Source organism: Hemicordylus capensis, chromosome 2 (genome assembly GCF_027244095.1).
Source record: "Hemicordylus capensis ecotype Gifberg chromosome 2, rHemCap1.1.pri, whole genome shotgun sequence".
NCBI lineage: Eukaryota > Metazoa > Chordata > Lepidosauria > Squamata > Cordylidae > Hemicordylus > Hemicordylus capensis.
The window spans coordinates 303154267-303167772 of NC_069658.1; the positions used below are offsets into that span (position 1 = coordinate 303154267).

At 48.6% G+C, this 13506-nt stretch overlaps 1 protein-coding gene across 9 annotated transcripts in view; it reads right to left on the reverse strand.

Annotated features, from left to right (window-relative positions):
* The window catches only part of COL7A1 (collagen type VII alpha 1 chain), a 216234-nt gene that overhangs the window by 17544 nt on the left and 185184 nt on the right, over positions 1-13506 (reverse strand). For all 9 annotated transcript variants that reach the window (XR_008316932.1, XR_008316931.1, XM_053299561.1 and 6 more), the window contains one exon: positions 1409-1525. Coding sequence is in view for 7 of the 9 variants with exons in the window: in XM_053299561.1 (XP_053155536.1) it covers positions 1409-1525 (117 nt within the window). In the remaining 2 variants the exon portion in view is untranslated. The remainder of the gene's footprint in view (positions 1-1408; positions 1526-13506) is intronic.

Below are 13506 nucleotides of genomic sequence, written 5' to 3' on the forward strand. Positions count from 1 at the left end.
AAGTCCCTCTCCCTGCATTGTTTTGTTATGCATATCAATAGGTCTAGTTGTGCCTTCCTTTCCCCATGGAGAAGCTGCTGCTCCTGGGTGCTCAGTGCCACATGCAGGAGACTGCTGCCCTAAGAGAGAACAAGGTACAAACCCCTGCACACAGTCCACAGTGAAAAAGCTTCGAGGAAGACTTGCCCTGTTTTTATTGCTCAGTGGAAGTCTGTAAGCGTTCCCCTTGCCCAGTTGTCTTTCTACCCCACAGATTTTTCAGACATCCAGAGGAAAAGATGGCTGATAAACAGAGCCTTAAGCTCTGTCTAATTCTAGTAGACAGGCCTGGGGACAAGTTACAGTCAGCCTGGGAATTAGCTGTGAGACGTTTATGCCCAGCGTAGAAGGGAAAAGACAGCAGGCAAAAAAAGCTACCTTTCCAACTTTGGAGATTTTATTCCAGCCTAATAGGCTTCTCCTGCAAAGGCTAATGTCTCAGCAGAAGTGACTCAGCCTTTACTATGCTGCGGAATTCAAGAAGCAACAGGAGGCAGAAGCCTCTCCCAAAGTGACAAATGGTACTGGTGCTGTGCCACTGTGTCAGTCTGACAGACATGTTGGAATTGACATGCCCTCTGTTGGGCATTGTCAGAGGGAGATCCACAATGGCAGCAGAAGCCTCTGACAGTCAAAACTCCAGCGGAGTCCTACTGTCATTATGGAACTCTATTAAGAGTTTCAGCATGTCTGTCAGAACCTCCCCTGCCCTCCCCCTGTCCGTTCCTCCCCTCACTTCTTTTACCTGAGACATGGGTGGGGGCAGGGAACAGGCTGCCTCACATGCTCTTCACTCCAGAGGGAGCTTCCGCTGCCAGCTGATGCTTGATTTTTTAAAAGCAACATTTCCCCCCTCTTTAGCTGTCCTACTATACTTTTGCCTGAGTGGCCCAGGTAAAATTCTCTTCCAGGACCCTGAGTAAGATCCTGCTAGGTGCCTGAGTAGCCCAACTGATTCTAGGAATATCTGGGCCTCTTAGGCACAGAGCAGGACAGCTACATGAAATAATACCACTTTTAAAAATCAAGCATCAGCCAGCAAAGCAAGCAGCTACTTCAGTTCTCCCTCTAGTCTAGAGTGAAGAGGGAACAAAGCAGCCTGTCCCTGGCCTGCACTTGAGACCCAGGTAAATGAGCTGGAGGAAGAAAGGGCAGAGAAGGGTGAGGTCCAATAGGGAAGTTGGAGTTCCACCCAGGCCCAACTTGACACACACAGCACAACAGCCGGGAGGGGCTGACCTGGTCCTCCCAACAATCTCACTGTCAGGTCAGTCTGGAACACAACATCTTGGGCCATGCACAGGTCTACTAAGTACAGGAGAGCAGTCTTTGATGGAAAGAGTCAAACTGTCAGATGATGGATACTTACCTTCTGCCCCTGAATCCCTTCTGGGCCTTTTGGACCAATGCTGCCAGGAGGCCCAGGGGGCCCTGGAGGTCCATCGCTACCCCTGGGTCCAGAGGAGCCAATAATGCCTGGAGCACCCTAACGAAAGAGAGATTAGCATTAGGAATACGTGTGTTTTGTTCCTGTACTGGGTTAATAATTTACTATGACAGTGGTATGGGGTGGGCATGGGTGGCCCATGTTCTCACAAGCAGCCCTCCTGTGGTGGGCGGCAGCAGGTTCACTACCCCAGCAGTGGCCTCCCGCTAACAGTGACAATGGCGGAGGCTCGAGGGCAATGCAGTGGCAGCCTCCCACCCCCAGCGATGGTGGAAGCATGCTCCTACCATCTGCACTCCAGTCAGCTCTGACCCCGAGGCAGCCAGGAATGAAAAGTGCACGTCCATCCCTATTCCCAGCCACCTCAGAACCCCCAGCAGCTGGGAAACAGAAGCGAGCTGCAAGAGCTCCGTGCTCTGCTGGGGAAGGGCAGCACAGTGTGCTGCGGGGAAGAGCATGGTGGTGGGCAGCAGCAGCAGGAGTGGCTGGTAAGCTGGCCAGTTGGAGAGGGGATGAAGGGGGAGGCAAGGAAGATGGCCCCTGAGGCAGGGCGAGGCATGTTCTTTGGATGTGCCAGCCCAATTGTACCTCCTGCCCTAGTATGTAAGAGTTCACATACAACAACAGGATTGTCTTCTTGCAGAAGGTCTTAGCCATTTCCCCCAGGAAAAGCTACATATTAATTATACTAAAACAGAGGTCTTAGTTTCAAGTCATAATGCCCTTCACTATAAATTTGACAATTGACAAAGTATTGGTACAAATGCTTTATGCTGCTGAGGGATATGTCATAGCAAGAGTTGTTAGATATTATGTAGAACAATTTTCTAAAATTTTTTTTTATTTATTCAAAAGTTGATTTCTGCTATGTAAAATGAAAAACAGTTTGCTTAACAGTAACAGGTGATCTTTAGGTGATCTGGGATCATTTACAACATGAGTACTGTGCCTGCGCAGTAGCCTTCATGGAAGGATTCTATAGCTCCCTGAAGCACACTGTAGCTCTGCCCTGCAGAGGTGGTGGTAAATTCGATTGTATATCTGGTAGGATGATACTCAACACTCGGGTGTCAAATGTAATGCAGCACCAGGCTGGGGGGAAAGGGTCTCCTGAAAAAGAAGGCCAAGCAATGGAGTGCTCAAAGGTGCTGTTTTGGCTGGTCCTGGCTCTTCGATTTTTGATGTTGATTCTGCTTTGGACCATAGGACCTCTTCTGACCATATTGAAGTTGTTTCCTGTTGTCTCTGCGGTCTGATTTCTTGAAGTGGAATCTTTGACTTGCATCTTTTTCTAACCTTTGGATATAGGATTGTGAGGCAGAAGAAACTGAATATTTTTGCTATATATTTTTATTTTCCCCATTTTCCCCATTGTATCATCAATTTTGGAACTAAACAGGCCATTCCCCTCAAAATGTAGGCCTTCTATTTTCTCCCACATCCATTTGGAGTGATGTGGAGTGAAGGCAAGCATGGTGTTGTGGGGTGACAGCCGCCGAGTGTGATTGAGCTTCAGTTTCAGTTAGATGTTTGGCTGTACTTAGGTTGTTTGCCTGTTGACAAGTTACATCAGCTGACCTAGTGAGTACCTCTTAGAATTTGGTCCTTAAAGAATCAGGTGCATTATTCTTAAGATCCTTCTTGAAGTTGTCCCAGATAGAATAGTGATATTTGGCCATACAGGCCATGTAATTGGCAATTTTGATGGAAAGGCAAGAAAGTGAAGAGAATTTGTGCCCCATTGCGTCCGGTTTCCTTCCTTCCTTTTCCACTGGTGGTGAATGTGTGCTCCCAGATTTACTCCCCAATGGTGCAGTCCACTACCAAGGAGTTTGGAGGCAGGTATTTGAAAATGAAGGGGCAATAATCTTCCTGTACTCTATATAAATTTTCTAGACATTTAGATGTGGATGAAGAGGCTGTAGGGGCTTCCTAAGCAGACTTTGAATTGATGAGAACTGGTAGCATAGGGAGCACTGCTGGTTGAGATACAGTGGAAGATGACATGAGGTCATAAGCTGGATCTTTGACTTTGGGAGCTGGAGACTTTAATTCCAATCCAAGAACTTTGGCTATTTCTACAACTTGACTTAATCTCTTCTTTGGGAGTCAGGAGGAGGATTTGGAACATTTTTGTCCGGTAAGAGATCAGAGGGGTTCTATATGAGGGTAGAGTCTCCATCAGAATCAGAAGATGATCTGGGTGACAGACCCACCCGTGGTCTTGAGTCAGTAGATCTGACCACCACGGGAGTCTCCTGAAGGTCCCCCCGCATAGTCTGAGTAGACGCGTGTACCAAGGCTGTCTTGGCCACCACAGCGCAATCAGAATGGCCCGGGTGCGTTCCTGGAGCATCTTGGCCACCACTTTGGTTAACAGGGGTATTGGAGGATATGCGTAAAATAACTCCCCCATCCAACGGAACTGAAAAGCGTCTCCCCACGATAAGTGGCCGGCCCCCATGCGTGAGCAATAACTCTCACATCTCTTGTTCTCTTCTGTTGCGAAAAGATCCACTTGGGCTGTCCCCCAAGATTGGAAAAGCTGTCACACGATGACTGGGTTTAACTCCCACTCGTGCTGATGTAGCACGACACTTGCACGCAGCTCCCTGCTGAGTGAATCCGCAAGGCAATTGAGGGTTCCCTTGATATGTATTGCCATGATATGGATCGACTGGGGAACACACCACTCCCAGATCCGTAAACTGAGGTTGCAGAGTGACCGCGAAACCGTTCCGCCTTGTTTGTTTATGGCCGATGGCGATGGCCGTCATGTTGTCTATCTGAAGTAGGACCACCCGACCCACTACAAGGGGCTGGAACGCTTGTAGTGCCTTGAAAACCCCGAGGAGCTCTAAGTAATTGATGTGACTGAGGGTCTGTGGACGAGACCAAAGACCCTGAGCTGTATGATGATCTAGGTGGGCACCCCACCTGGTCATTGAGGCATCTGTCGTCACCATAACGGACGGCTCTGGTAACTTGAACGGCATGCCGCAAAGTAGGTTTTCTCTTTTGTTCCACCAATGTAAGGAGTTCAAAACTTTCGAAGGGAGCAACAACTGTTTTGTCTGGGACTCGGCCCTCGGGTGGTAAGCCCTCAGGAACCACTGTTGTAACACCCGCATTCGCAGGCGTGCATATGGGACTGTTGTCATGCAAGAAGCCATCAGGCCTAATGGTATTTGAACCTGATGAGCCCTCTGCAAGGGCATCCCCTGAAAAGCGCGCATTAGTGACTGAATTCGCAGGAAGCGTTCTTCTGGCAGAAAAGCCATTTGAGCTAACATGTCTAACCGCGCCCCGATATACTGAAGACAGGTAGACGGCGTTAGGAAGGACTTTTTGTAATTGACCTGTATGCCTAGGTTCGTCAGCAGAGATGTCACTACAGACACATGAATCTGGAGGTCCAATTTTGTCTTTGCAGTCAAAAGCCAATCGTCGAGGTACGGATAAATCGACAGGCCTTGTGTACTCAGATAAGCTATTATTACCGCAACCACCTTCGTGAACACCCTCGGGGCGGTGACCAACCCAAAGGGCAAGCCATTGTATTGGTAAAGCTGCGTTCCTAAGGTAAAGCGCAGGAACTTGAGATGATTCTCCCTGATACCCACATGAAAGTACGCCTCCTTTAAATCTAACGTTGCAATCCACTGCTCCTCGTGAAGAAGAGGTAGGATGGCCTGCAATGTTGTCATTCGGAACTTCCATACTTTGATGTACAAATTCAGGTGCCTCAGATCCATTATGGGACGTATGCCCCCGTCCCTCCTTGGGATTTGGAAATATCGGGAATAGAATCCCGACTGTCCCTGTGCCCACTGCACTGGAGCGATTGCTTCTTTCAGCAGCAATTGATGCACTTCTTCTCATAGCACCGGAGTCTCCGGGGTGAACTTCACACCTGAGAAGGGTGGAATCTCCTTGAATTCGATCGCATACCCCTTGTTCACTATACGGAGAACCCAGCTGTCTGATATTATGTGGTGCCACACTGGCGCGTAGCTGGCCAGTTTGAAGGTTACATGAAGTGGCATCAAGGAGATGTTGGTCCTTGAGTTGTTGATTAAATTGTCATTGATTGGCATCAATGAGATGTTGTCCCTTGATTTGTAGTCGCTGCTTATCTTCTTCTTGGAGCAACTGTTGGATCTGCTGCTGCCATGTGCTAGTGGGCTGTTGCCTAAATCAAAGCTGCTGCTTTGGCTGCTGTGCAGCTTTATTTCATCCCTGTTGGTTTGACTTATTCCTATTGTAAAACGGTCTCTTGTTATTAGCTGATATTGGCGCTTGTAGTCTTTGTGCTCAGACTGGCGATAGAATTGCTGTTTGCGTTGATACTGCTGGTAAGGCTGATACCTGGGGTTAGTATTTTTCTGAGACAAAAAGGAATGAGCAGTCAGTCTGGACTTCTTCCACTGCTCCATTGTTTCATCCGTTTTGTCAGAAAAGAGACCCTTTCCGTCAAATGGAAGGGTCTCAATACGATCCTTCATGTCTTGTTGAAGGCCTGTAGCCCTCAGCCAAGCATGTCTCCGCAAAACAATGGAGGATGTCAAAGTACGAGATTCCGACTCAGCAAGATGTTTCGCATTTGCTAGCTGTTGTCTTGTTGTAGATGTCGTCTTGGCAAAGGTACTCTCAGACTGCTTAATAAACTCCATAGGATTAAGTGAGTTATGCTGTTCAAACAGAACCTCCCACAATGAGTGGGTATACTTGGCCTGACAGGCAATATAATTTGCAATCTTGATGGAAAGACAAGCCGTGGAATAGGTGCGGCGACCTAACACATCAAGTTTCCCTCCTTTATCTGCAGGGGTAGTATGCCTCCTACCCCCCTTTGAAGTAGTCGCACAGTCCACTACCAAGGAGTTTGGCGTTGGATGGCATACAAGATACTCATTCCCCTCTTCCTGGACTCTATAGAGAGCCTCAAGTCGTTTAGAGGTAGGAGTCAAAGTTTGTAGAATCTCCCATTCCAACTTAGCTGCCCGTGATATATGTGGCAACATGGGAATATAGACGGGATGTAAACCCGACGCGGCTTTCATCATGTTGTATCGTCTAACTGGATCGTCTAACTCGACCGTCTAACTCGACTGTATTTTGCTTCAAATCGAGTCCTAAGACTTTTGCCATCTCGGCTACCTGTTGGTGGTAGCCCTTCATCTCTTCGTTGGGTGAAGCAGAGGGAACCACAGCTACATTCAGTCCTGGATCAGGCAGTCCTGGATCCTCTGGATCCCCAGGGTCTGGTTCCGTGGTGTCGGAAACATAAGAGTCCGATTCGCCATCATCATCATCAGAGACGGCAATAGGTGAGTGTCGTGCAGGTGAGAGTCGCACAGGTGAGTCCCCTACTGCTGTAGAGACCAACAACACAGGTTGTGGGGGTTTGGTAGTCTGTGGGGTCCTGATAGTTTGAGTGGCCACTGGACAAGCCGGAGGTACCGGTCTCACCGGTGTCCTAGGAAAATCTGCCTGGAGTGACACTGTCCACTGATCAGGACAGTATGCAGAGATCTGGATTGCAGTGTCAGTCTGACACACAGGATATGGTGATGTTTGGGCAGCAGATTCGGAATATATAAAATTAATTTTCCCTTGATTGCGCTCATTTCGCCACTGCGAGAACAGGGAGTATTCTGCCCAAGAGATGGAGCAGGTTTCACTCCAGTCCACATGAGCCACTAAGGGTGTGGTGGTAGTAGAGATTGAAGGGGTCTTGGGGACAGAACCCTCAAAGACATTGAAGCCCTTGAACGTTCCCGTCGATGGTGTGCTCTCTTCTGACTCCAGTAAACGGGTTAACCTGCGGGATGAAGTCTCACATTGCAGAGGTGGTGTTTCCGGGTCCCGGTAAACCATTGCAGCATCCTCCTCCATAACCACGACCCCTTCCGCATCAAGCACAGTGTCCATAATGGCCGTTTCCGCAGCAGGATCCTCCCCACAGTCAGCCGACATCGATGGTACTTGCGTAATAGAAGTGGTCGCCTGAGACAAAGTGTGGGCTGAGTCTTCCGCCAGTCTCGATGTCGACATAGCCTTCGATGTCGAGCGGCTCTTACTTGTGTCCCTCAATGTCGAGCAGCTTCCTCTCACATCTCGCGCTGTATGCTTTAGAGACATCGGCGTCGACGGCGACTGACGCAGCGTCGATGCCAGGGACAAAGAGAGCGCTCGATGTCAAGGAGTTGCAATAGACTGTAACCCCGATGGCGAGGGGGTCCGGGTCGAGCTATGTCCACGCTCCTTGTGGTGTCGTTCCTTATGTTCTTTCTTCTTTGGCGAGTTCCCCGACGTTGGAGCAGCCCTTTTCTTAGGGGTAGAGCACGGCTCCGCAGGCTTCCTAAAAGCCGTATCTAGCTTCTTCGATGTTGATGCATTCAGCGTCAATACCCTCGATCCTGAGGGTTCGCTGGCCGAAGTCTGTTTTGATTTCGCCGGGATTTTAGACTGCGTCTGGGGTGCAGATCCTGGCGCCGAAGGAGTGCCCTTCCTTGCCATCAGAGCTTCCTCCATTAGGAACACCTTTAATCGTGCCTCATGGTTCTTTAGAGTCTGTTTGTTAAACGTCACACAAACAGAGCACTTAGCAGTATCATGAGCCTCGCCCATACAGAAGAGACAGAGGTCATGGCCGTCAGTAGAAGGAAGTTTACCATGGCATTCGGAGCACCGCTTAAACGTTGTTTTCTCCTTACCTGTCCTCTGTGGGGCACTCATCTCAAAATGCCCGAAGGATGGGTTGTTAAAGAATGGTCTACTGTTCCGGAGTCTGAGAGAGAGAGGTCTGAGATCGCCAAACAAGCCGTGAGGGAAAACAAAAGTAGAATGGTAGAAACAGTCCGTGTCTTTTTTTCTTTTTTAAAGTTCAAACAAGTCCAAACAAAATCCACAAGAGTGGTCTATCCTTTCCGTAGTCGTCAGCCAAAATTTTAGTAACAATTAAAGATAAATAGTAAGTTCTGAGGAGCAACTGTTTCTGAAGACTGATCCTAACGGCGGTCAGCAGGAAACTGAGTATAACGCCCAACCGCCACCAGATGGTGCTGCAGTCACGTGCAGTAGGCGGTTGCAGGCATCTTGAGGAGCTATAGAATTCTTGCCGAAGCTGGTCTGCGCAGGGGCAGAACCCACTGTTATGAATGTCCAGGACCACTATCCAGATCATCCAGTTATGCAGGGTGAATATGCACGTCCACAGTGGGAACTGGCCATTGATCTGAAGAAGGTTGTGGGGGTGGGTGGGTGGATCTTGTGGCCTTTTAAAAGAGGCATCTCATCCTTTCCCTAGATTCTGGTCCTAAGGAACAGAACTGAATGTCAGCTTTCTTTGTTTCAACAAGTAGAATTCATCATAATTGTAGGGCAACCCTGGAGAGGACGTAAAGTAAGGATCCCTGGTCCTCCCCAGTCTACAGATATAGCCATGGTCCAAGGCTCCAGGGGAGCTCCAGTAATCCATATGTCTCCTCAGATAGGAGTAAGTAGGACCTTTGAGGTGGTATTGCTCCTTCCAAGGTATATAGAGGATGCTAGAGTAACCCTCATTGGGAAGGTTGAAGGTGTCTTGGTGATGGGAACACGTCCAGATTCCACATCTTCTTCAGCATCCAAACCATGTAGAGAGAAGCCTTTAAAGGTTGATCTGGATGGGGTAGTATGGGAATAACCTAGAATAGATTCAGTGTCTTGGGGGAAGGGTGGCTCCTTCGACATCGATGACATCATAGGGAAATCAATCCCACAGTTGCCTGCCACAATAGGGCTCTGGGTCATAGAGGCATGGATGGCATTTTCAAAGCCACCAGTATCAGGTGAATCGAAGCCGAGAGCTGGTTTGAAGTTCTAGTCATCATTGGGATCAAAATCAGAAGTGAAGTTGGTAATTGCATTGTAACTGAAGTCAGTGTTGGCAACAGCATCGGGATTGATGTTGGTGTCGGCAATGGTACACCAAAGCTGAAGTCAAAGTCAAAGAAGATTCCTAGACAATCTTGAGCATCTCTGGTGGGGAAGAAGAAGAAGAAGATCTCGACGTGGCTCGTGTGATGTGTTGAACCACAGATGGAGGAGTGTGGTGTCAATCCTGAGATGTCACAGCCGTTGTTGTTGTTGTTATTATTAATAATAATTTGATTTCTATATCACCCTTCCAAAAATGGCTCAGGGCAGTTTACACAGAGAAATAACAAATAAAAAAGATGGATCCCTGTCCCAAAAGGGATCACAATCTAAAAACAACTGAGATGTTGTGGGTTGGGTCTTGCTTTCAGTAGTTGTCGATTCTTATTGATGGGCAGACTCTGATGGTGAAGGGGATTGGAGCATTGGTTCACTTACTGTGAAGGCTTCTTCTGGTTGCTGCAGTCAAGGCCATCTCGATGGGTTATCCCCCTCCTGTGCTCCAAGGCAGGACTATGCTAATTAGCTGAAACAGAAGTCTCTAGAGCCTGAGGGGGATGACCCAGCCCAGTTCTTACAGGCCAAGTTGGCAAATAAAGACTGACCTATATTTCCAACCACAGATTAAGCTACATGGGGTAAATCATAGTAAGTTAGAACAGACAGGTGAGTTGGATGGACATAGGATACAGAAGAGTCCCTGCCAGCTGAAAGAGAGATCTAATTCCAGCACTCGTACTAAATGAGTAAAACAAAAACAGCAACATCCCCCCCACCCACCACCATCAGGAGCAACCCAAGAGCAGCTACCCGGGAGGGCTGAGATGGCCTTGACTGCAGCAACTAGAAGAAGCCTTCACAGTAAGTGAACCAATGCTCCGTTCTCGGTTGTTGCAATCAAGGCCATCTCGATGGGACATACCAAAGCCTCTACATCACCAGGGAGGGATGCGCTCTTGGCTGCTCCTGTAGAAGCGCCCTCGCAGAACTCATCTACCAAAAGCCACTTGGCGGAGGCATAATGTCCACTTTAAAATGCTGCGTGAACGTAGACGGTTTATTCCAGGTTGCAGCCCTACAGGTTTCCTGGACTGGTGTATTGGGTGAAAAAAAGGTGGCTGAGGTTGCCGCCGCCCTCGTTGAGTGGGCCGTGATATATAAGGGAGGCCAAATGTTTTGTGTTTCGTATGCCAGAATGATACACGTGCTGATCCATCTGGCAATAGTTGGAGAAGTCACTGCCTCGTCTATAGACCCTGGTAGAAGGAAATGGACAGGCAGTCAATTTATGAGATGAGACTGAGCTGTCGATAGAGGTCCAAGTTGTGCCATAATTACTCCTGAGAGAGTTTTGGTTGTGGATGGACCTTGGTCTTTAGGACGTCAAGAGAAAAGTCAAAGTTGGACGAATATCCTAGGTTCCTCTGTAAGACCAATGGTGAGGGTTCCACTGTGTTAGGGAGCCTGCTAACCTCTGGTCATCTGCCCGGAGAATCTCATGCCCAGGTAGGGAAGTGGACAAGTGCCCAGCTGACGTACTAAGGGAGAGGTCGGCAGGTAGCACCCCTCAGGAATGATGACACTCTGCCTGCCTTAGGTTAGGCTGCAAGCAGTACAACAACTCTCTAGGATTAGTTGGGTGTGGTCGTCCAACTATATGGTCATGGACCTTCTATCCTAGCTTGGTGGGGGGCAGGGGAGAGTTCCACCCCGGAAGAACAGCTAGGTGAGAATGTTAAGATATCTGGAGAGAGTCCAGAGGTTATAAGCCTGTGAGAGGTTAGGAACATAGGAACATAGGGAGCTGCCATATACTGAGTCAGACCATTGGTCTATCTAGCTCAGTATTGTCTTCACAGACTGGCAGCGGCTTCTCCAAGGTTGCAGGCAGGAAACTATCTCAGCCCGATCTTGGAGAAGACAGGGAGGGAATTTGGAACCTTCTGCTCTTCCCAGAGTGGCTCCATCCCCTAAAGGGAAGATCTCATAGTGCTCACATAGAGTCTCCCATTCAAATGCAACCAGGGCAGACCCTGCTTAGCTAAGGGGACAAGTCATGCTTGCTACCACAAGACCAGCTCTCCTCCCTAACCAGGTTATGAGCCTGTGGTAATATATCCCATGATGGGAATAGCGGTAGTCACGAAAACAGTGATATTGATCGAGGCGTTGCCCCGTGCCATCATCTCATGGCTAAGATAGTTTGTATGGAGAGAGACTGTCAATAGGCTAGATTGAGACGGAATACATTTGACTGTACGGTTGGTGCTTGCCATATCAATACTTGTAATGGGGGACCCATTAGAGATTAAAACAGTGAGTCATATCTTTACTGCCTGGAGAGAGTCTTGATATGTCTATTGGGTGCTGGAGATGAGCTCCCCTAGGAACCATGGCTGTTACATGACCCTGGAGAGGGTATCTAAGATGGGAATGGGCCAATGTGGCCTTGGTTACTACTAGGCCATGCACCGGACCTGGCTGCACATCCCTCTCTACAGAGGAGGCAGACCTCAGAGGTCTAGGACTCATGTTGCCGAGTGGCTGGATGATGGCTCATTTATGAAAGCCTATGTGGACTATGCTGTACTGGGTAGGAGGTATGTCACTAAAGCCTAGTACAACCATCTTGGTAGCTACCTTATATGGGATTGTTGAGCCAGGGAGTGGAGATCTGAGGCAAAGTATATTTGTGTTAGGTGTAATATGATGTATCTCCCCTTTCACCAATTTTATGTTTGGAAATGAGGTGTACTACTCTCAGGAGTGTGCCCTCATACCTGTGATCGGAGATGCTGACATGACTGAGGCCTTCCTATATTGGGAGTGGCAGCTACACTTGCATGCCAGTGCTTGACCCAGGTGGGAAATCTGGGTGGGACAGTGGACCTGTAGTCCTACCATGATTAGAGGAGGCTGTCCACTGCTGTGTCATTGTTAATTTGGCAGTGTTCTCATTGTATATTAATTGTGGAACATGCGGAAGGGTGAACAGGGCCAGAAGGGCTGTCGATGTGAACTTCCTTGCCCGCTAACTGGAGGTAGATGGGGCTATCCTTAGGGACTTAGCTCATAGGTGGCATCTATCCAGGTGGTCTCTCTGAACCGCCTCAATACTACCCCAGAGATCCAGAGCCAGGTGAAGGAATCAGCCTCCCAAGGGGGTATGACTCTAGGCTCCATGCAGCCACCCTATGAGAGCCTCGGGTGGGGCCTTGTGAGGGAAGAATCGGAAGAGGCAAGGCTATCAGTGCCTGTGGTAGTAGGACTTATTAAGGTTCAAATTAGATGCATGAGAGCAGTGAAGATAGCATGTACATTTCCCCTAATAATGGTATGTTAAGGGCAGAGCAGAAATACAGCGGAGGATCCTATGTCTCATGGGAGGGCATGTGACCTCCGGCTAGATGCCTGTCTTTAGTAAGATATGTAAATAAGCACCTCACTGAGGTAAGTTCCCTTACTGGAATAGGGCATACCTAGTGATAAGAGAACCACCCCAGTAGTATAAATGAAAGGGACATTGAACCTTACCGAGGCCCCTGAGTACCAGTTGCAGGGGAGTAACAGCAGGAGGAAGACAGCATGCCCTCAACTCCTGCCTGTGGCTTCCAGTGGCATCTGGTGGGCAACTGTGTGAAAATAGGATGCTGGACTAGCTGGGCCTTAAGCCTGATCCAGCAGGGCTGTTTGAGGCTGGGGGTCTCCTGGAAACTTAATTTTATGCTCTATCGGACTGGAGACATCGAATGAATCATTGGCACTGACCTGAAAGGTCATTCTCCTTGGAAATATGGGTTGCATCCTTCGTGGATAGAACCCTCTTGTGAGGGAGAATATTAGTGTCCCTGGAAGTTCATTTGAACAAAAAATTAATTATGTCCTTTAGTGAAGAGGATTGAACTAGATTGGCCATGGGCCTGATCTAGCATGGCTGTTCCTGTGCTGTTACAGAAGCGACAGTCACAGACCTTGTTGTGCACTGCCCAGAGCCCTGGAAGGGGTGGTATGGAAATGCAACAAATAAATAATAAAACAATCAATAATACTGTGGCCTCCCACTCAAATGCAAGCAGGGTTGATCCTGCTCCGCAGAT